Below are 23,047 nucleotides of genomic sequence, written 5' to 3'. Positions count from 1 at the left end.
GGAAGCCAAGCCCAACAGTACTTTAAGCGGGCCCTGGTTCCTGGTAAACTGAGCAGTTGGAAAGGAAGTGAAGGGGTTGGTGGCGGGCTGGGGAAGGCCATTTCCCCAGCCTGGATCCTGCCCTGGGACAGACCCCGGGGGGCACAGGGCTCAGTGACAGTCCCCACTCTGGCAAAGCACTGCAGGAAGGGGAACAGGGCCACGTAGAGTCGGGGGCAGTCAGTCTCAGAGGAGTGGGGGGGAGGGTCTGCCTGTAGGCCCGAGGGGACTGTGGGGACAGAGGAGGTGTGCTTTGGCTGGGGAGTCAGACATGGTACCATTACCCTTCCCTCATCATCCCCAGGGCCTCCCGAGAGGGTCTGCTACCCTCCAGCCAGAAGAGTGGGCACAGAGTCCTGTCTCAGCGGCTATCCCCCATAGGTGCAATTTCTGCTGCAAAAGCCAAGGCACACTCTGCAAAGAGCATCTGGGAGAATCTGCCGGGACGTAAATCTGTTTCATTTTATTCAAGAAAAACTAGACAATTTCTACAGTGCTTTATGTCGGGCACTGTTCTGTTTCCTTTACGGTTGTTAACCAATTCGATCATCCCAACAGCCCAAAGACCTAAGTAGGGTTATTACTTCCATTGTACTGATAGGGGAAATCAAGTCACACTAGGTAGTGTGTCCAAGGCCCCGCAGTGCTGGTAGGCGGTGGGGCCGGGGCTGCTCCCAGCTGGTCTGGTTCCATAACCTGTGTGCTCGGCCACCTCACCTGCTTCTCCATGACCATCAGCGAGACCAGGGGGAGGGCCCACTGTGAGCTCAGAATGGCCCCAAGGAGCCTTAGAGGGAGAGCTGGAGACATCACGTGAGCAAGCGAGGACCAGTTAGGGAACGGGGGAGCAGCTGGATATGGCTGGGGTGGTTCTGGCCAGTGCAGGTGGGAGGGCCGAGCAGGGCAGCCTGGGTAGGTGGACAGGGATGGACGTCTGCTCCCCTCTGTCTCCCTACTGGACTCTACGTGCAGCTGGCAGGGAGCCCCTCTCCGGCATCCTCCCCCAGGGGCACGGCACAGCTCACGTGTGTGGCAAGACGGAGCCAGGAGGACACCGAGGAGGGCTCCGGGGCTCGGCCACAGCAGGACGGCCGGGTGAACGTGGCCGTGTTGGCTGAGCAAGGGCCAGTGTTGGAAAATGAAGTCAACCCAAGCTGCTTGGATGGGCCAAGGCCACTTGTAGAGGATCACAAAAGCCGAGAAGACATTTAGACTAGACTCTGGGCAGAAACAGGGGAGTTAGGAGAGCTTTTGAGCACGGAAAGTTCCATAAGTGGAGCACTTACTAGTTTGTTTTTTTTTAATGAAAATAACACAATGCCTTGCACATCATAGATTTTCCAACAAGTGTTGAATTGGATTGAGTGTTGGGACAGAGAGTTCCAAGTGTGCATTGGGATCTAAGTCCTGACTTTCTATTACATTTGCTTCTTATGCTAAACAAACATTTCCTCTCAAGGGTCAGGTTCCTCCTCAGTGAAGGAAGGGGTTGGAGCAGACTCCCTGAGACCGGTTAGCTCACTGCCCCCGTGCACATGGCTGAGGCTGTGTGTCCCCAGGGCTAGCGCCGTGCCTGTCTTTCTCTCCGTGGAACCGCATTCAGCACCCGGCACCAGACCAGGCCCCATCCAGACTTGTCTGAAGAGCAGCCCTTGGAGGACCCTCCTCTCTGACATCCTGAGGGTCCGTAGACCCCACAATGTCAGCACTGGACTTGGGAAGCTGATCTATGGGAAGTCAGAGGCAGGGATAGCCGTCCCCAAACCTCCTATATTGTCCCCGGAAATGCAGGCTGCAGATGTCACTTCCTGGACGTGCAGGGCTGGGTCCCACCCAGAGGGCACCCAGCCTTCCTGCCCTGCCCAAGACCTCAGAAACCACGTGTTCATCCTAACAGAAGAGAAGCGCAGTCCAGAAACGTCCACAGTGAGGACTGTGGTAATGTCTTTACGAAACCCAGAACACAAAATGCATTTGAAGAAATTCTGAGAGTCTGACCAGCTGGAAGAGTAATTTGTACCGTTAAGTCCACCAAGTGGGCGTTCTCGTCAGCTTGGTGAGCGCCCGCGTGAGGAATGGGGACGCAAGAGTTTCCTATTTTTCTGTTTGGGAATATGGAGTCTCGTTGACAGGTTTTCACGGGATACTGAGTCCTGTTACTCATCACTGTGGTTGTTCATTCACTGGACATTGACGAAGGACTTGCTATGTGCCCCTGGTTTCGGTGGGGGCCATGGGCTAGCAAGGAAGGCGACACCCAGCGGGACAAATAACCCGGAGGGAGAACCTTCCTTACCTGAGGGCTGCCTCTGAATTAACTGAGAATGAAAACTTGAAGGACCGCTGGCAAGAGAAGGAAGGAGAGGAAGGCCAGGGCGCGGCAGAGGGCTCTGGGTGGAGGAGGTCACAGGGGCCAAGCACGGGCCTGGAGGAGGATGGCTGTGGTGTTTAATTTATCAGAGGGAGAGACGTGTGGATACAGGAGGCCAGTGAGAAGCACTGAGGAGCTCAGTGGGGAGAAAGCCCAGAGCCCCTGGGGAAGAGGCGGGCCGGGGATTCAGGGCAGCAGGCGTCAGGGAGGACCCTGGGGCTGTGCAGGAGCAGATCGGGTGGGTGGTGCTGCATTAGAAGGAGAACATAAGAAATTCTGCAAAGGCTCTGTGCTCAGGGGACTTGGAATCGATTCCCTTTGGGACTCAATGCTCTTGAAATGCCTTAAGCAAGGTAGCCTCCTGGAGACATAAGGGGCTGGTGCTGGGGGAGCGTTCCCTGCCCCTGATAATCCTGAGCCAACCCCATGTGGGTAGTGATTGAAAGCATGGGAGCTGCTGGGGTGTCTTAGGGCAAAGTGGGCGAGTCTCAGTGTGAACCAGAACAAGCCGGGTATTTCTGAGTGGTTAGCCATGTAGATGGACAAGGAGGAGCCACTGGATTCAGGGGATGGCCAGAGGCCATGGGCATGTAGTGTCCCAAATGCTGACAAGAGCATATTTTTGCTATATTATATATACATTGTGTGTGTATGTCTGAATCACTGCATTAAAAAATAGTGTTAAGCTTTAAATAAATATTTACTGAATTCTATGAAAAAAGAATAGATTAACTCAGCTGAATGCTACTGAAGGTCATGGGAGAAGAGGCAGTGGGATCTAGATGGAGAGCCTCAGCCATGCCTGGTCCTGGTAAGGGAGGAAGAGGTATAGAGAGCCACCACGGCGGGTCAACACATGGGGCATCCCCACTGCCATGCCAAGCCAGATTGTGGTCTGAACGTGCACTGCCTCTGATGTGAGCAGCCCCCCTAGCAGGTGCCCTCACCTATGGTCAGAGAACTGTGGCCCAAAGAAGTGGAATGACAATGGCAGGCTCTCCTACCCAGCAAAGGTTGGAGGGGTCTGGTTATGAAGCCATGCTATTCCCACCAACCTGCACAGACACAAGTCCAGGTCCCCTAGAGGTACACCAGACAGCACTGGGGTGGGTAAACCCTAGGCTGTAAGATCATAGAGGGTACGTCTTTCCTTTCTGCAGGTTCTGGTGAGGTGAGTGGCAACTGGGGGCTTCTGGACCAGTGGGCAGCTCTGACCTGGGTGCAGACACACATTGGAGTGTTTGGTGGAGATCCTCGGCGCGTGACCCTGGCAGCAGACCGTGGCGGAGCCGACGTGGCCAGCATCCACCTTCTAACCACCAGGGCCACTGACTCCAGACTCTTCCGAAGGGTCGTGCTGATGGTGAGTCACCTGTTCAACCTTCAGACTTGTTTTGGACACTTGTGAGATGAAGGAGCCTCACTTACTTCTTGAGACCAGTTGGCTTTGATTGCTTGGTTTCCTTTATCCTTTGTTTTGAGTGTGTTCTTGCTCATGGCCATCCTTCCATGGTCAGGTGATCTGAGGATGCTGAGAGGCTCCTCTGACTCCTGTCCATCATCCCAAAGTGGTGAAAATTCTAGATGGGGAAGTGTTTCCATTTTGGGAGATTGCTCCACTAGGGTTTAATGGTGTGAACTCTTGAAGATCTCTCTTGTCAATAGACAAACACAAGGGGATGGAATGTAGGATGAAGAGCTTTCTCGTGGAGGAAAAGCTAATGACGGCACAGTTTAGCCAATATGATGCTAATGACACCTGACATTATTGCCACAACAGGAGAGAAGTAAAACAGAGAACCCTCATCTGTTTTCTGGTGTTGCTTCCCTGATCTTCTCAGGATTTGAACTCAAACTCTTCCTTTATGTTGTCTGGTTTCTTCAGTAGCCCATACTCCCATCTCCTGGCTGCAGTTCAGTTCTGGTGGCATTTCTTCATGGAGTACTACTGGATGATTCATTCCTCTCTCTGAACACTTCCACCTCATTGTCTAAGTTGGGGAGGGGTGGCAGGGACCCCGGAGCTTGTCCACATGTCTGATCAAGGAGCGGCAGGCTGCTGTGTCAGCAACCACAGGGTGAGGCATGGTGCTCCCAAGGTTTGGCCAACAGAGTCATTAACTGTTGAAAGAAGGCAAAGAATAGAAATCAGCACTCATGACTCTACTAGGTGGTCTGAAGTTCCTGCTGGATGATGATGGTCGTGATGGTGATGATGGTGATGATGATGATGATGATGATGATGATACAATGATTTTGATCATGACAATAACTGTTATGGAAGAAATAACCTGTTGATCACAGCACAAGCCCTGATGGTTATTATCACTGATTAGCTGCTAATTTTAGGGAGCGTCCAGTTTGTGTGAGGTGCCATGGTAGGCGCTGGAAATGTCACATTGAATAATTCATGTCCTAGTTCTTGGGAAACTTACAGATTACTGAGGGGTGGGGGAAAACACTTGAAGCAAATATTTAAAAGAGGGTCTTAGGGCAGCTCAGAGAGAAGCCCCCAACTAAGCACAGGGAAGAGGGAGTGTCTAGGAACACTTTCAAGAAGATACGTCTGAGCGATATGTTGAAGACTGTGCAGGCATTTCACTGAAGGAGGAGTTCTAGCACTAGGGCACAGCTTGGCTTCTCACTGAGATTTGCCAGTCCTATATGTGGCGGGGGACAGGATCTTCATGGTCAGCAGTGATAGAGACTGGGAGGCAGGGAGCAGATGGATTAGACGGACACCTTGACTTTCATCCTCAGTGATGGGAGCCATTGGAGAATTAGGTCTGGTTTGGTTTGCCTTCCCATTTTAACCATATTTAAGTGTACAGTTTAGTGGCATTAAGTACCTTTACGATATGGTGCAATCATCACCACTAATCACTTTTAGAACTTTCCATCATCCCAAACAGAAACTCTGTAACTATTGAAAAATAACTCTCCATTCCCTGCTCCCCAACCCCTGATGACCACTATTCTACCTTCTGTCTCTGTGAATTTGCCTAGTCTAGGGACCTCACAGCAGTAGAATCATACAAAATGTGTGTGTGTGTGTGTGCGCGCGCACACACACAGCTTATATCACTTAGCATAATGTCTTCATAAAGTCTCATCCATGTTGTAGCCTATATCAGAATTTCCTTCCTTTCTAGGCTGAATAACATTCCATTGTATGCATAGACCACATTTTGTTCATGCATTCGTTGATATGATTTGTTGAGGTTATTTCTGCCTTATGTGAATAGTGCTGCAATGAACTTCGGTGTGCTGCCAAAAGGTTTTTAGGCAAGTAAGAAACTTGATTCCCTTTAGGAAGACTTGTCTTAAAGTCAAGTGGGAGATGCATTTAAGAGGGACAATCCTGGAAGCAGAGAAAACAATGATGAGACTATGAAGTAGCCAAACTAAGGAAAGATAGAACACCATCAAAACCAATGTCATGGACACACTAGCAATTCTAAGGTTATATAAACAGATTCCAGCATTGTCCAGCCTTCTTGGGATCTAAACCCTTGATTGTCATGAGGAGGGTAGGAGTGACATTGTTTGGGAAGATATGATGCTGGATCAATACTGTCACCATTCCCTACAGGAAGCAATACCACCTGCCACTTTGCTTCTCTCCTTGAGCCGTAGGAGCTTTCCAATGTTCCTTGAAGGGCCCGTGCCCTATTCTGCTTCCCTCTCTGTGGACACTCTTATCCTATCTTCCTCTTTGCCTTCTCTATTTGTCCTTCAGGGAATTCTTCCAGACTCTTTAGTCCAGAACCAGACCCTCTTTATACGGCTTGTGCTGCCTCTACTTCTCTGCACAGCATTTATCATTATTTCCTACCAGTAAAGAATTATTCCCGCTGCCCAATCTCTCCCGCACAAGACTGTGAGCCCCCAGAGAGCAAGGGTCAGCTGTGTCTTGTTCTCACACAGGATCCTAAGCACTCAACACAGCTGTCCTAGAGTGGATGCTCCATAGTTAATGTCCAGGCAGTGAATGAGCAGAGGAATGGGGGACAATGCCCGGGGCCCCCCAGGCTGGTCCACTTCCCTCCCTACCACCATTGTCTTGTGTTTCTTGTCCTTTGATTCAGATTTTCTTCAATCTCTCCCTCCTAGTGGGCCCATCTTCATGGCAGGAGGTCTGAGGCCAAATATCTTTCAATTCCTGGTATTGAAAACGGAACTTTCCGACTTTGAATGCTCCTGCAGGAGTTTTCCCAGAGGCCTCTCTGAGACCAGATACTCAGTGGGACCTGGAAGACACCAAAAATGCCTTCCAGTCAGCCCAGAAGGCAGAATTCTCTTTTTGAAAATTCTGGAGACTTGAGGTGTTTGGGGAATTTCAGAAACTAATCTGTTTTAGCAAATGGTAGTGTATTTAAAAATAAACTCTCCATCTGTTTTAGTCATTTAGAAACAGCTTTTACAACTGCTCCCAGCAGTCTTTGGGATGCATGTGAAATTATTTGGTATTTGGAATCAAGAGAACGAAAATACTTCAATACATTAGCAGTTCTTAAACATGTTCTTTACCAACAGATGTTTGGGGGAATGGATGTGAGTTGGTGATATATTCTTGGATAAGATCTTAAGTCTTTCTGCAAATCTTGAGGCCAGAGCTGTTACAAGACACCAGGCACAACAGGCTCCTGTGATAATTAATGACTTTATTTAGATGATTTGGGGCCACAAGGCTCTTCCAATATATTATCTTGTGGGTTGCTCACATTGGTTGGCACGGGGTCTTTATATTATTTGCAATCTAAAGTTAGGAAGTCTGAGGCTTAGGGAGGTCTAGTGACTTGCTAAAGAACATAGCAAAGAAGGGGCCACATTAGGGGTTAGAACCTAAAGCCATATCCTGTTTTCCCCACCCTATGAAGCTCCTTCCCCAGAGAAGCTGGAGACTCTTTCAGGGCCTTAATGTCTAAGAGAAAGAGCTCAGACCCATGATTAGGCAAGCCTGCCTTAAGATCCCAGCCTTGGGCAAAACTCTTCACTCTTGAATTCCTCATGGATAAAATCAATATGATTAATTCTGTCTCCCAACAGCTCAAGAAGTGATCATCATGTAAGGATTGTAGAGTGTCCCGCACACTGTAGGAACTCGAGAAATCCAGGTTCCTCCTTGTCTTGCCAAGCGAGGGCAGCTCCAAAGCAAAGCAGGTCAGGGGAATTTGTACCCGCCCCCAGGGCCTGGGTTGAAGAAGGAAGAGGGGGAGACATGTCGCGAACCTGCACTCTGTGACTCTGATGCCCTGGACAGTTTTAAGAGAAGACAGAGGAGGTTGTGTCCTCCGTAGTATGGTTCATAGAATCCAGAAGAGGTTTCCATTGCCTTCCTACACCATTGCCTCAATTCTGCATTCCTCAGAGGGAGCGCCAGGCCTCATGAATTGGCCTCAAGCTACATTTTCCTGTCCCCTCTCTCGATCCATTCCTGCAGGAACTCTGCTCCCCAAGCTCCCTGGTATCAACATTCCTAGAAAATGCCATGCCTTCTTCCACATCTTTCCATTGCCCTGCTGTGGTCGGCATGCGAGCTTCTCCACTTGGAAAGTCACTCCCTTCCTCAGGGCTTGGCGGGAACGGCCCCTCTGGGCCTTTCTCCGTCTCTTCAAACAGAGCGATTCTCATTTCGGTAGAAAAACTTCTATTTAGCAATTTTTAGGAATCCTGCCTTGTGTTCCATGCTGGCTATTTTTCTAGCACATCTTATTCCAATTCTGTTGTGACTGAAAGCTTGACAGGGCCTGTGAGCTTTTCATCTTAGAATTTCCTTAATGCTTAGCAGGGCTCTGTGTGGAAGACGGCACCAACGTCTGTGCTGACTTCCATCAAACTAGCGGAGGGGCCCAAGAACTTCTTTTCGAACTTCATAGTTCAAGCACTTTCTTCTCCGTTTCTCTTCATCAGAATCGACTGAGCTTTTCATGGGCTCTAATGCTCTCATCTAGATTTTAAGATACATATATCGATTGCCTTTAAATAGTCCTGATGGGAATTTGAGTGTATCGTCGTGGAATTTTTCGATGAATTTCAAAAAATGTTTGTGTTTTTGTGATGTGAAGTTTCATACCTGTGAATCCAGTCGATACCATAACCACGGGCAGGATTTTTGTCTCCTTGCATCTTTTCATAGAGTTTTGAACTTCTCTCCCTCCAAATTTTGCAACATCACTGTAAGCAAGTCCCTACCTGTGTCCTAGTTTGGTTGGCATTATGAATGATGTCCTATTTTTTATTGAACTTTCCAGCTGGTCAGGACTGGCACAGGGGCATAAGGTTAGCTCCAGATTTTCCGAGCCCTCTTTCCACTCCCAGTACTCGGTCTGTTGTCTCCATGGGCTTTTCTGATGTTATTTCATTATCTGTATGTGTTGGCAGGCTGATTTCTATCCCCTTTGGACAAAAATGCTCAGCCGTTCTCACAAAGAGATCCAACACTGAAGGAGCTTCAGTAATATATTTCTTTTTTCGTTCTCTTTTTTCTTTTTTTCTCTCTCTCTTTTTCTTTTTTTTTTTTTTTCCTCTTTATCATCATATTTCCCAAAGTGTCTCATGATCTCTGGGGACATGGGTTCTTTTTAGGTGTTTCTCTGCCGTCTGAGGGCCTTGTTCCCATCCGCAGGACTGAGGCTGGGTAGCTCAGACAGCAGGGAGGGAAGGGAGGGAGAGGGGCCAGCCCTGCTGGCTGAGGGAGGCAGAACTCCCCCTTCTTTGATCCCCGCAGCCCATCGGCCTTTCTTTTCCTTGGACTCGATTCTCTTCCTCCTGTTTCTCTTCGTCATATCATCAATCTTACTATTCCACAAGTTCTTGCTTTCTGAATCTTCTTTATGACTTTACTTTTCAAGCTCTTCTTTAGTCTGTGTTTACCTTCATCATCTTTTACTCTCTCCTTGCTGCTTTGACAATCACCTGTTCTGTGAGCTTCTTGAGTTGAAATCTGAGCTCTCACTTGTCATTTTTTTGTTTTCCGGTCAATGGGTTTTGAGCAATAAATGTCCGTCTTACTGTTGTATCAGCTCTGCCCTGGACATTGGGAAAGTAGCGGCATGTCCTATATTTCTGTGTCTTTAATTATTGCTTGTATTATGTTCTTCTTAACCATAGGAGGTATGTCCTTTTTTTTTTTTTTTCTTTTAAAAGCTTTTAGATACATTGGATTTTAACCCATCCTTTTGCAAACTGGTTTCTAATTTTATTTCATGATAATCATGGAGCCTGTGTTGGAGAAGGTTGACTCTGAAATTTATTAGGATTTCCTCTGTGACCTAATATATTCTTCGTTGGTTGGCAGAAAAGTTGTACAGTGTTATCAAAATCTTCTCTCTACCTATCTACTTATTTTTGCTCTCTCTCTCCATTTCTGAGAGTTGTGTGTTTAAATCTCCAAATAAAATGACCCATTTATCTATTTGTCCCTACAATAGTTGCTTGATATATTTTGAAACTCTATTGTTAGATTAACAGAGGTTCAGTCATTATATCTTCTTAACATCTCATTCTTTTTGTAACATCTCTCTTGCCCCTTAGACAATTGATTTTTGCCATCAATTCCATTTGCCTCAAAATCGAACACTTGCCCTTTGTTCATCTTTGCACGAAAAATGTTCCAATCCTTTATTTTGAAATCCTGCATTCTTTTGTCTTAAAGCTTGCAAATTTCCACCAGGTGTCAAGTAGATAATACAACACCAGAATTTTAAAAGTCTCTTCTCTTCATAGAAACCAGTATGCTCTTTAAAACTCATGGATGAAATGATATCCTTCCCCTAAGTAGATCCTTCCATTGGCTTTGCCTTTCTCCGAGAATACACCCTAACCTCCTGACATTCCCATCCAGAACCCTGCGGGAACTGCCTCCCTCCTGACAGCCCTCTGCCCCTCGCTCCGGCTCACTCAGCCCAGGCACCCTGGGCCCCTCCCAGTTCCTCCCACGGGCAGCCTTGCTCCTGTCCACAGGAGCTGCCTCAGTTAACCCTCCTGCCTCTGGTTTTCCTGTAGATATTTGCCTGGCTGTTTGCTGCTCGTCTTTCAGGCCTCAGCCCAAATGGGAGCTGAAACGCATGCACTGGCAGGGAGGCCTTTCCTAAACAGACATCCGGCTAAACGACTTCTCGCCCAGTCACACTTGGGTCCATCCAGTAGCCCAGGTTACTTTCTGCACTACCTTCCCTGCTGTGACAGTTTCTTATTTATTTATAATCTCAAGCTCTGTGATATCAGAGATCTCCCCTAGTTTTCACTGATATAGCCCCAGCACCTGGAGCCATGTCTGGCATTTAGTAGGTGTCCAAAAAAATATGTGTAGAAATCAGTTCTTGGAAAAACAGAAAGCAAAGCTATCACACGTGCTCCACAGAAGTTATCTGGGTGAGGCAGAATGCTCATGGCAATCGCTAAAAGTTGTTCTCTCCCCAATCCCCTGTGCCCAGCTTCAAGTTTGATTAGACATCCTCTGAATTCACAAATTCAGTTTTCTTAAGGAAGAAAACGTCAAGGAAGAGCTGAGCTGCTAACTGGCCTGGTTCTTCTTAGTGTTCCTTGTTCTCTTCTCTCTCCAGGGGCAAGTTTGTCTGAAAATTCGAAACACAAAGATGCTCCCAAGTGAGCCTCCCACCCACCTTTCCCAGAAACCTCTCCCCACATGCCAAAGGTTAAATATTTATTAGGTATTATTTTAATCAGAAATAAATACATGATTTAGCAAAGTGTAATGCTTCCCACTTAGAAATGCCTCTGAGTGCTCCCCAAAAGTTCCCAGCACACTAGTTACAACGGAAAACAATGCATAAGACACCGTACCAACATCTGGCTTTTGCAAGGTCACCCTGCCTTGTGGCGGAAGTCAGTGTCCACAGTGTTTTATTAATTTCCCACACATCGGCTGGGCCCTTGCAACGGCCTTTAGGGATTCCTGGGGGAAACCATGAATATCTTTTTGTATAAACACACCAGAGTCTGATGATACAGAGAATCATGTAAATGCATATACACATACCACCAACACGGTGATCTCAGATCTTCGGAATGCGTGTGCTGAGCAAACATCTCCTATCAGGCAGCGAGGGGGTCGACAGGCACACCTCCCCCGCGAATCCCTCTGCAACAGTGGAAAATGAGTCATGGGTGCCTCAGCAGCCCCCTTCCTAACAAGATCCGGATGATCGGCCTCAAGATAAATACTTTTCCTTTTCTAGAACTTTGCTGCGCTTTCTCTCTCATCTCTTAAAATTAGTAGGCCAGAATTAAAGCCACTCTGCCTCCCTTCCTTCCTGGAGCTCAGCCGTTTTCTTCGTGTGGCTGCCAGGCCCGTCTTAGAATAAAGTACTGATGATGCAGAAAAATAAATTAATCCTTTAGAACTTAATCAATTTGCAGTTTTCAAAGAAGCCAACCATTCTCTCCTACTCAATCCAGCTGCACTTAGCTTCTGCGAAGGTGCAGCTGACACGGGAGCTCACGGGCCACCCTTGCCTGACCCAGTCCCCTTGGAGCCATGAGCTGATGTCTCCTTCTACAACCCACTTTCACGATATTTGTCTGTAGACTACTCCCTGTCTATACTGTGAGTCCTCTGCCGATCTTTCTTTCTTTCTTTCTTTCTCTCAATCTGACATGGGACTTAACACAGTTAGCTCTTCAGGCAATCATGAGTGAACCACTGATGCATCATTATTGGTAAGAGTCTCAGCATGTCAGAGAAGTTCTTTCTGCACCGTGAAGCCACAGCTGGGGACACCAGGGAAGCTTGCACAGCTCCAAGGTTACCCTCACGATTTCCCATAAGCAGCCTCCCTCTCTCCTCTTTGCCTTGCCCTCTGCAGAGCAGGGAGGCTGTCTGATTGTTGTGCATGTGGCTCTGGCACCAGCAGGCCACCCGGGTTCTCCTGATTCAGGGATGATAAGGAAGATTAATGCTTAGTGTCACTGAGTTCCCTTAAAAAGAAAGGAGCTGCATACCAAAGGTCTCTGTGGATTGGTTAGAAAAGTTCATTGTGGGGGACGCGTTTGCAAATCTGGCCTGGCCAGGACACAGCGTTCAGCTCATCTTCTTCTCAGGCTTTTCTTGTTCAGAAGTTATCTCTGATGAGCCCAGAGTGTGACCATCTGGACGGTTCGTTGAACGGTCTTGTGCCCTTTCTTGTGAGATAATGTCTTTATCTTTCCCACAAATACAATGAGCACACACACAGACGCGGGGCTCTTCGGAAACGTTGCCCGATCACGTCGTGATTCAGCGTTTCCTGATGTCTTGGTACTGATCAGACACCAGGGAGGGGTTCCCTTTGTCATGATGTGGACAGAGAAGATGTGAGTTCGAGTCTCCATGTGCCTTCTCTTGGCTTCTGGAGGATGTGTGGTTCCCCAGGGACCAGGAAACCACGCGTTTCCGCCAGATCCCAGGTGAGAGTTCCAACCTTTGTTATTTTGGGTATACACGATGGCGTCTGTTCTCGGGCTAGTCTTCAAAATACGGTGGTGACGAGAAGAAGGAGCTCTTCCTCTTGCTCCCGCTGTATATCAAGGACATGCTTTTCTTCTTTCGATCAAAGGAGGTGTTGTCATCGCTGGTCAGGGACAGGTAGGAAGCGATGCTTTCCCGAAGGCCATAGCTGAAAAGGGACTCATCCACACCGAGCGGGTTCCTGGCTCCCTCGGCGTCCTCTTGCAATCTGTGAGTGGGAAGAATGCGGCCCGCCGGGAAAAGAAGAGAGGGACAGAGAGAGGGAGAACCAGAAAACGGGAGAAGGAAAAAAGAAGAAAAAAGCCTGGTTAATACTTCTCACACTTATTGTTCTAACTCTGCTCCTTACAACTGTGGCCAAGTGATCTTGGAGAAATCACTTAACCTCTCGGAATCACCATTTCCTCGAATGGCTGTAAGTTCTAACTGCAAATCTGGATGAATATTTCTTTATGACCTTTACAAGGAAGAGACAATTCCAAGGCAATTCTGGTCAGTGTTTGAGATAACTCACTAGCTCCTGATTACAGATACCCTATAAAATGCAATGACAGTGAGGCCTGAAGCTGGGTTAGGGTCTCCCGGGGGACAGAGGGAGTCTGTGGGTTGCAGCGTGCCCTGCTGAGCTTTCCCCAGGCCAGGCTGTAGTCTGCTGTGTTTTCAGCTGTCAGGCTCACACACTGGTTTGGGGCATCCATGCAGGACACACACACACACACACACACACATAGACATCCCACCTGGGCACCCTCTTCCAGTCGAAGGTCTTCTGGCGCAAGGTGACGGGTGAGTCAGGGACCCTCACTGCGGGGGTGGCCGTGCTCTGAGTGAGGCAGGGTGTGGTCAGCACACAGCACAGGCCGTCAGCCACCTCTAAGGACGGAAGCAGAAACCTGGTCAGTGACCCTGGGATGCCCAAGCCAGCATGGGGTATGGGGCCTGAAGGACCATCCAGTAGGGATCCCTGGTTGTTCACAGGGGAAACTGAGGCCAAGATAGGAAAGAGGCATGGCAGTGTGGAGAGTCACGCACCCAGTTAGTTAACACATGTTAAATGCCCTGAATACGCACTGTGCTTAGCTCAGGGCAGGTGGAGTGTGCTAAGATCAGAATCAACTATACTGGGGTTTGGATTTCAACTATGCCCCTGACAGTGAATCCCCTTGAACCTCTCTGAGCCTCAGTTTCCTGGACGGTACACTGAGAGGACAGGCAAGGGAGAACAGCTGGCAGGAGGCTCTGCCTCTAGGGTTCACGCTCGAGCCTGGCTCCATCAAGTGCACCACGTGCAAGGCAGGGTCCAAGTCCACCCCTCAGCGCTGCTTCTTGCACTGGCAGCTGATGCACGTGCAGGGAGACAGGAGGAGAGACCACGGAGGAAGACAGGAAGGAAGAGGGAGCAAGCAAGCAGGAGGACAAGAATTAAGGAAGGCAGGAGGGAGGGAGGGAGGGAGGGAGGGAGGGAGGCAGAAGTAAAAACCCTGCAAAAGAAGAAAAGACACCAGAAAAGAAGGAAGAAAAAGACAAAGATAAAGGCAAACAAGAGAAAGTGGACAAAGTTAAAAATGAAGAACTATCTTTCTTCTCTAGCCTGGATGCTCACCCACAGAGAGAATAAAAATTAAATAATCTATTGCTCTCCCTGCCCCTTCCCCCACAGGTCGCTCATCTCTCCACCAGCATGAGGCTCTAGCCTCCACGCCCCGCGGCTGTGGGAAAGCCTTGGTCTAGCTATGCTCATTCATTCATTCATTTATTTCTTTATTTTTAAGATTTTATCTATTTGAGAGCAGAGAGTGAGAGAACAAGAGAGCACAAGATGGGGGAGGGTCCGAGAGAGAAGCAGACCCCCTGCTGAGCAGGGAGCCCAATGCAGGGGTGGGTCCTGGGACTCGGGGATCATGACCCAAGCCAAAGGCAGACGCCCCACTGACTGAGCCACCCAGGTGCCCCTCAGACATTATTATAGACAGAGGAATTCCTGTGTGGCCTCATTCAGGCTGCAGACCCTGGCGCAGGGGACAGGAAGTGGCCAAGGATATGAAACATTGCTGGCCTGCAGCAGGACAGAGCCCCCTGGCCGGGAGCTGATCCATCACCAGGTTTTAGGGAGTACGTTGGCCTCTGGCTGTCTCTGCCTCGAATGTTATTTAGGGAGCGCTGGGTGCTCTTGCCAAGGAACAAAAGGACGTTGTGGCTGAAGAAGCAAACCGAGGCTAGCAGTGTGGCAACAATAATGCCTTGTTTCTTGGTGTTTGTTCCGACTTTCACTGTGAACTCAAATATCCACCCACACGGGCCCAAGAAACATAAGATTGGGCCCTGAGGTTGGGGGGTCTTAACGGGATGTGTGTCTGACATAATGCCCTGTCATGGGCTGGAAACTGAAACGACCTCTCAGGTTAGGAGGTGAGGGAGAGGGAGCCGGACACAGACTGAAGGGACCTGGGCCAGGGGACAGTGGGCGGGGTTCGTGAGCAGTTAACCCTGAGACTAAGTCAGAATCCCCATAGAGTAAAAGAACCGACACTTTCAGAGCTGGACCTGAGCTAGTCCCCAGGCTTCAACTCAGCATGCCCTGGGCAGGTCTGAGCAGCAGTGTTGTTACACTCGCTCAGGGAAGGAGGAACCCTGGGCTCCCGTCACTTGTTCAAGGTCACAGAAATGTGACCCAAACCTGCCTCATTGACTCAGAACCAGACACTTGTTTCAAAGACGACTCATTACCTCTGAAATGGGGGAGAGACAGGTCCTATCTGCCTGTGGGGTCTGGACACACTCCCTTCAGTCTCTCCACTCTGTAGAATTTTCTAGAATGCTCGTTCCTCTCATACGCCTGGCTTCCCAATCACTCCACATCCAGGCTATCTGTGGGGACTTGTGTCCCACCCCCTCTGTCTTCTCAGTCACCACCATGCACGGGACAATTTAGGGGCCAGACCTCTACACTCATGGTTTTGTGTTTGGTCCTAACAAGAGTCTCCTAAGAGGCATGCAGACTGACGTCCCCATTTTAGAGATGAAGAAACTGAGGCTCCAGTCTGTTAATGAATTTTCCCAAGGCACCAGGTAATAAGTATAAGCCACCTGGAACACAAAGATGTCTGTACAAAGCCCTTAGCACACAATTTTTCTGATTCTGTGGTTCTGGGTAGAATCTGGAGGAATGTTGTTTCGCTTGGGGGTCCCTAGGGGCACAGGGAGCCACTGACACAGTGGTCAGGGTCATATTTCTGGAAGACACTGCTCCTGCACTGGGGCAAGCCACTTGGGTACTCTTGGTCTGGGCGCCTCATGGGTCTCCCAGTCTGTACAGTGTTTGCTGGGGCAGCAACCTTTTCATGTTTGCTTTTGTCTATGCAAAACTTATGGTCTCTCCACCTCTCCGATGATTGTTATTAAAAGCCAAATACCACAACCAACCTTTACTCATAATCAGTAAAAGTTGACTATGTCTAGGACTCTCTTCCTCTTTCATTTTTAGCTAAGCTGCTAGGTTTTCAGGTATCAAAGAAGTAACCTTTGGTTATCACTTACTTTGCGTCTGCCCCATTCTGTAATTACATTACGTTAGGGTACACGTTACATGAACAATCCAGTCATTGCAACCACACCAAGGGGTTGTTCTCATCCACCTTCCATGAACGGGGCGCGGCGGCTCTCAGAGATGGGGGTCTTTTCCCAAGGTCTCACAGAGCCCAGATGCGAGCTTGGGCCTGTGTCTCCCAAGAAGCCATTCCTCCTCCACACCTGCCTTTCTTTTCACTGGCCCAGTGTGGTAACCCAGGGCCTGTGGGCTCCTTTCACCTTGAAACACCCTTCAAGACCCCACACGCTTTAGAATGTTAGCAAAGATACCCAGGGCTGCGAGGTCCAGAACCAGGAGTGGGAAGACACGTACACCGTGGAGCAACTTCTTTCCTCCTCCCGCCAGTAGCAGGAGAAGGAGGAGGAGGGAGGAGTCCTAGTTGTGGGGACAGAGGCCAATGTGAGAAGGAGCCCACTTTTATGTGTCTAGTCCTCCCCTCAGCACTTTCCTGGCACTACCCGGCGGATTCTTCACACACCCCAAGGCACAAAGGCAGACAGTGAGCCCAGGGTTGCCCAGAAGATCTGGGATGTGAATGCCGAGGTTCCAGAGCCAACTTTTTACTATGTCTCCCTTTCCCCTGGGGTAAGATGTCACCTCCTGGCCTGGCATTCAGGCCTATCACTGTCTAACTGTGATCTCCTCTTCTGACTCTATCCTTCCCTGTCACCTCCATCAAACCCCCCCCACTGCTGCCACCTTGGAGGGCGCTCCCCATCCTGGCCAGCGTAGAACACTGGGCCCTCCTTCCTGGGCCCGGGAAAGCATGTCCAAACAAACAAGTGCAGCCCTGGTCTTAAGAGCTTGCTGGAAAGCCAGACTAGGACACAGCTCACTGGTTCACGAGGCAAAGAGACCCCATTCTAGGGAGAGGCCGGCATGCATGTGAGCCAAGAACCCAGGCCGTCAATCCTGACTCCTAACACATGTCAAGGACGTGGCTTCCTGTTGCTTTGCTAGGCAGGAAGGGACATGAGTGGCATTTCAGGACAAAGCCTCAGGGGTCCATAAACATGTGGTGCACTTAAGGAAGTGCCAGCCGTTTGCGTCTGCAAATAATGGGCCATCCTACTTTCCACGCGCAGGCAGAAAGAGGGTGAGGTTGAGATGAGCTGAGTTTTACCTACTTACGCAGCCTTCACAGGCAGCCTGTTTTAGCTTGAAATCTATAGTCTGCATTAACGAGAAAAGAGCGGATTAAGGGAGCAGGGTGAGAGCCAAGTCAGTCACCTGGCATGTATCAGGGACCCGTGCCCGTCCTAGACACAGGCACCTCGGGGCAATTAGCCAAGAGACGCTTCATTGCTCTGCCACCACGGGGTGCTTCTTACCGGAATAGTGATTCACCAGGTCCTCCAGGCACTGGAAGGTGAGCCTCGGGGAGATGTAATACCAGTTGTTGGGCAGGCGGAAGATGCGGTAATGCTTCACCTGCCTGTGTCTCACCGAGAGGGAATAAAAACCTGTGGGAGACGGAGGACAGGTCAGAGGCATCCCACGGGGCTCTGCCGGCCATCTGGAGAGCCCACAAGGTGGAGAGACTTCCTCAGCCTTGGGATGCCACAAGAACACCCAGACGTGCACTCCCGTATTTGCCGGAGCGGCCACTAGGACCCCGCCTTCGGGGACTGCGCTCCCTCTGCTAAGACCCCAGGAGCGTGCTCCTCTAGTGGCCCTGACCCGTTGGCCACACAGATTTTTAAGTGCACCTGCTGAGTCTTTGCTCTGTGAGCTTGCCGTTCTGGGTGCTCCCACATCCTTGTCTGGATAGCCACCACGTCCTGGCCCCTACACCCTCTTGGTTATGCCTTATGCTTGGTTCTCTCAGAAATGTGGAGAAGGTGTCAGCTAAGACTTTTTCTGGGTATCCCCAAGAAATATGTCAAATATGCCGTTTCTCCTTAAGCGCCATAAAGGTAGTGATGCGGTGTGGGGTAGGAAGAGCAGAACTTTGGACAAGCACCTTCCCCTCTCCTAGCCTCGATTTCCCCAACTGGAAAGTGGGAGACTTGGACCTAGGTCCCTTCTGCTCTGTCCTTTGGGTTCCAGAGGTGAAAACACTAATAGACAGTGAGAGGAGTAGGACATTAGCATTTACTGAGTCTCTTCAGTCTCCACGGGCTGCTCAGGGGCTAAGCGATTTCCAAGTGCTGCCCCAGATATGTTATAGCTGCAGAAACGAGGCTCAGAGCCCCCTGAGCACTATGGCTGGAGGCACGCAGCTCGGAAATGACAGATCCGGGATCTGACCCTCGTCCTGATGGCATTCGACCTTTGCCCCAAGTCTGCCCTCTGAAGCCCATCGCGCACCTTCCCGTTACAGTGACGATAACGGGAAGTCTCGTGAGCAGGTCAAAGGTGGCAGGTGGAAAACTATCAGAACTTTGCATACCCAAGGGAGCAGAGCCCGCCACCCCCCATCGCACCCCCAGCCCCACCCCAGCCCCACCCTGCCCCCAGCCCCAGCCTTTGCTTTGATCTGGTTTCCCCCTAGCACCTTTGAGCTTTTGTGAGAAAAGTTGTTCTCGAATTTTCTTTACCATAGAGAGATGGCCCCCGCTTCTCCACAGTAAGGCTGTTGCTCATTCTGTGAAGGGTTCCGGCTCCACACTGCACTGGCCCTCAGTAGGTGTGTGGGAAACAGTCTCAGGTACATTTTCTCTCGTTTGATACTGAGGCTACGAGAAGCAGCCGAGAACCTGAACGTATCTTCTGTTTTCCACATCGTGTTACTCTTAGTCAGCCTGGGAACACCCGAGCTGCTGTCTTGCTCCTATGAGTTCAAGCGTGTACTACATCCCGGGTACTGTGCGAAGCCCCTTCCGAGCGTCAGTCCCATGTTCTAGGAGAGGGTGCCCGGGCTCGGTGAGACAGGTGTCTTCTCAGTAGTGCAAACAGCCAAAACTAGAACTCAGAGCCCTCGCTCTGAACCATGACACAGAGCCCGGCTCTTTGGTTTTCACTGATTTACTTACTGTGTAACATGTCAAAAGTTGTAACGATAATGATCGTGGTGAGTACGAGTAGCTGTCTGCCTGACCTGATGCTCTGCGCGGTCTGAATTCAGTATAGGGCACAGTGGAAACCAGTGTCGAAGGTCTCCTGCTTAGCTAGAGCTCCATAAACATGGTCCTGTGTGCATGGTTCCCCAGAGGAGCACACAAAGGAGCGGCAAAGGACCTGCCCACGGCACAGAGCTTAAGAGCGTGGGCCAGGCTGACTCGGCCCAGTGCTGCCGCCACCTGCTGTTGGCTTTGCTTCCCAGTTGATGGGACATTTCCCAGCGGAATCCTGCGGGGCTCATTGAGTCCTGTCGTGGCCGTGCCCTGCCAGATCCCTGCTCCCTGGCTTTGGGCCTCTAGCTTCCAAGCTGGCCTCTCTGGGGGTGTGGGGGCTATAGGGACCTTATAGGTTTGCGTGTGTGGGAGGAGGCAAAATGAGCCATGTAATGAGTCAGCCCCAAACCATCCCTGCTCCTCTCGGCCCTGGCGTGGAACGGGGAGTCGGAGGCCACTCACCTTTCTTCGTCTCACTCTCTCGGATCATGAAAGAGCCCATCTTCGTGTCCGGCAGCTGGAGCAGCTCCTCTGCCTTGTCTCTGCCCAGCCCTTCAAACAGCCAGCTGGGAAGGAGAAGGGAGGCATGAGTACCCTGAGCACACCCTCCCCCAGCCAGGCGGGCGGTGCTGAGATTCAGAACAAGGTCCAGTTCCTATAAAACTGTGGGGCTTAAAAAGGAGTGGGCAACTGGCCTTTCCTTCCTTCTTTAAATCTTTCAGACAAAATTCCCGAGTGCCTACTGCATGAGGCCACAGAGATGCAGAAAACATCTTTCTCATCTTGCTCTCAAATGCCGGCCGGACCGTGCCCGTTCTGTAGTATATGACATAGAAGCGTTCTAAACCACGATAAGGTGCCTGTTTGGCATTTTGTTCAAAGTCTCTCCCTTGTATTCTAGCCACCCCACTGCTCCCTCACCACCCCATGAAGACAGCGACTATGTCTGTCTGTCTGGGTTTCGTCTTTGTGTCCACAGTATCGAGCCTGGTGTGTATTTGTGAATGACTAAATCGGCATAAGAAAGACATGGTGATGCATAATTCCACCAACCTAACAAGCCCCGCTTTGCATTCATTATATTTCCCTCCTGTCTTCTCTTGTTCAACGTATTTTAAACAAAGTTGCATTGCACGATGCATTGACATGTGTTTCTTGCTTTTTTTTTTTTTCACTTAACCATAAAAAAAAAAGGAAAAAAAAGAAGCAGTTGTAATACTGTGGTCCAGCTTTCCAACAGAATGTACACCTTCCATATGACAGTCAACACTCTTGAATATGCCTTTGAAAGCAGCTCCGTGCACAAAGGAATCTATGTTCTAAGGAAATAGGCGCTTTCTCATTTTGCAAAGCAGCCCCCGGCCAGATCCCAGCATGGAAGAAAATGCTTTGTTAGCACTTGGCTGGGGTGTACTCAGAAGCAATTATACCTCCTTTTAAACAGTCTCTGTATTTTAGGGGGTGAACCCTGGCTTCTAATCCATGGGTCTGAACTAGTGCACGCTGTGACAAATACTAATGCTTCGTCCCATCGCATCCTTCCACATCCCCAAGGCACATAACTGAGTCCTTTTGGCACTGTGGCTGTGAGACAGTGATAAGACCATAGATTTATAATCGGATACTGTTTATTTATTTACTGGCCTCCAAGAGCGCTTTTGTTACTAAGATTGTGATTCTGCCTAATATTTTAACTACCCTCTTATTTCAGCACAACATCTGCAGATTAATTATCTTAGTGTCTGCGACAAATTTTCATTCTCCCCAATCCTTCTAGGAAATTCCACTCATAAACACGAATACAGGAGAAACAATAGAGACAGCCATGCATGAATACTAATTGTGAGTATTGAATTCAATGCCCACAATACTAATTGTGGGCATTGAAGTCGGATCCTCACAGACACCCCCTAAGACAGGTAGTCTTGTCTCCCTTTCACTGATGAGGATACTGAGGGTCAGAGTGAATAAGTAATGTTCTCAAGTTACAGCACATCAGCAACTGCTAAAGTTAGACTTGCAGCGCTTTTTTCTTGGACCTCGAATTCCATAGCTGTTCTCCTGCACCGCCTCTCTTCCTGGTCGATATTTGAAAGACACCTGCTAGACTGGAAGCTTCAGTGGGCTGTGATTACATCCTACTCCTCCAGGCTCCCCACCACCGAGCCCCAGCCAGCACGCAGCCCCGCACCTTCAACATGAAAGTGTTGATGCGTGTTTGCTAAATGAGTGGATGGGTCAGGGACACGCAGCTGACTTGGAAGAGTTACGTGACCAACACCTCTTTCAGACCACAGCTGTCACAGCAGCTCTTGTCCCGCCACCTCTGTTCCCCTTCATCATCCTTGTCTCAGAAATGGCTTTTGGTATTCATAATCACAATCCGTGACATTGCAATTAAATGCAGAGAGTTATGTTCTGCAAAATAAGCAGGCAGTTATCTCTGTGTCCGCAGGTGTGAGTGTGTAAAGAGGTTATTTCTAGAACCCTCCAAATAAAAAAAATAATGCTTTTCTTTCTTCCTTCTTGTATGTGGAGGTCTGCCTTGGCAACCCCCCTCATGGGGGGCTCCTACCATGGAGCTCAAGGAGCCAAGCTATGTGTATTCCAGTGCGGAGTGCTGGTCTCCAAAGCACCCCCAGTCTGCACACCCTCAGAGGAAGGCAGTGTGCTTGTCTCCTCCTCTGCCATGCCTTGTTCTTTCAAATTACTCTTTTTCTGCCTGACTTCTCCATTTGTCAAGTTGGGTACTTAAGTGTTTGGGGCAGTAAGTGTTCTCTATGTTCTGGATCGGATTTGATAAGAATCTGGCTAAGATGTTCCGAGTGCTTACTCTAAAGCCAGGCATTGTTCCAAGAACTATTCATGTGTTACCTCATCTCATCGTCCTCACAGCCCTGTACTTTGGTCTTACTATCTATCATCGCCCCTGTCGTTCTGTATTGTGATCTCTGCCTGACAGATGAAGAAAGGAAGCTGAGACAGGAGCTGTTGAGGAACTTGCCCACTGCCGCACGGCCTGCAGGGGACAGAGGCAAGATTGCAACCAAGACAGGCTCACTTTTAGCAGCTGTGCCCCTTTCATCACAGTTGATGACTGCTTATTGCTACGTGCCAGGAATGCAGCATTGGATAGGAAAGGTCCAGCTCTCTTATCTTACTGATGGGGAAACCGAGTCTCAGATAGGGCAAGCGTTCATCCAGGTGACACCCTTCCTTACAGACTGAGCGAAAGAGCGACTGTCTTGAAAATTCCTTCCCACGGTGCCACGCTGGGATCCCTCTGTGTGTGTTCACCTGTCAGTAGCGTCAATATCATACTTCGTAGGTGCCATTTCAGAAGTGTACTCACCCGTGGTAAACTCTGGCCACACATATTCCAGGGATGTAACTCTCTCGGCCGGTGCTAAGGGAAATGGCTTTCCACCAGCCCCCTTCGCTGGAAGAACAAGAACAGATAGGGAGAGTGGGTGGGTGAGTGGCAAACCAAACCCATGAACAGAACAATCAGATTTAACCTG

At 49.4% G+C, this 23,047-nt stretch overlaps 2 protein-coding genes across 3 annotated transcripts in view; one reads left to right on the top strand and one right to left on the bottom strand.

The window, feature by feature from the left end:
* TG (thyroglobulin) overlaps positions 1 to 23,047 on the top strand; it is a gene marked incomplete at its 5' end in the record, with an annotated part of 244,264 nt that overhangs the window by 144,305 nt on the left and 76,912 nt on the right. The window contains one exon of the mRNA XM_080800604.1: positions 3,571 to 3,773. Within this exon, the coding sequence (XP_080656730.1) occupies positions 3,571 to 3,773 (203 nt within the window). The remainder of the gene's footprint in view (positions 1 to 3,570; positions 3,774 to 23,047) is intronic.
* The window catches only part of SLA (Src like adaptor), a 34,155-nt gene continuing 22,170 nt past the window's right edge, over positions 11,063 to 23,047 (bottom strand). For both annotated transcript variants that reach the window (XM_080800606.1, XM_080800605.1), the window contains 5 exons: positions 22,879 to 22,965; positions 19,989 to 20,092; positions 17,802 to 17,933; positions 13,622 to 13,754; positions 11,063 to 13,089 (listed from right to left, as the gene is read on the bottom strand). In XM_080800606.1, coding sequence (XP_080656732.1) covers positions 12,876 to 13,089; positions 13,622 to 13,754; positions 17,802 to 17,933; positions 19,989 to 20,092; positions 22,879 to 22,965 — 670 coding nt within the window. In that variant the 3' untranslated portion in view covers positions 11,063 to 12,875. The remainder of the gene's footprint in view (positions 13,090 to 13,621; positions 13,755 to 17,801; positions 17,934 to 19,988; positions 20,093 to 22,878; positions 22,966 to 23,047) is intronic.

The sequence above is a fragment of the Martes martes genome (genome assembly GCF_963455335.1).
Source record: "Martes martes genome assembly, chromosome: 4".
In the NCBI taxonomy this organism is placed as follows: Eukaryota; Metazoa; Chordata; class Mammalia; order Carnivora; family Mustelidae; genus Martes; species Martes martes.
The sequence above is the reverse complement of the archived record's forward strand: the minus strand, read 5'-3'. Positions and strand labels throughout refer to the sequence as shown.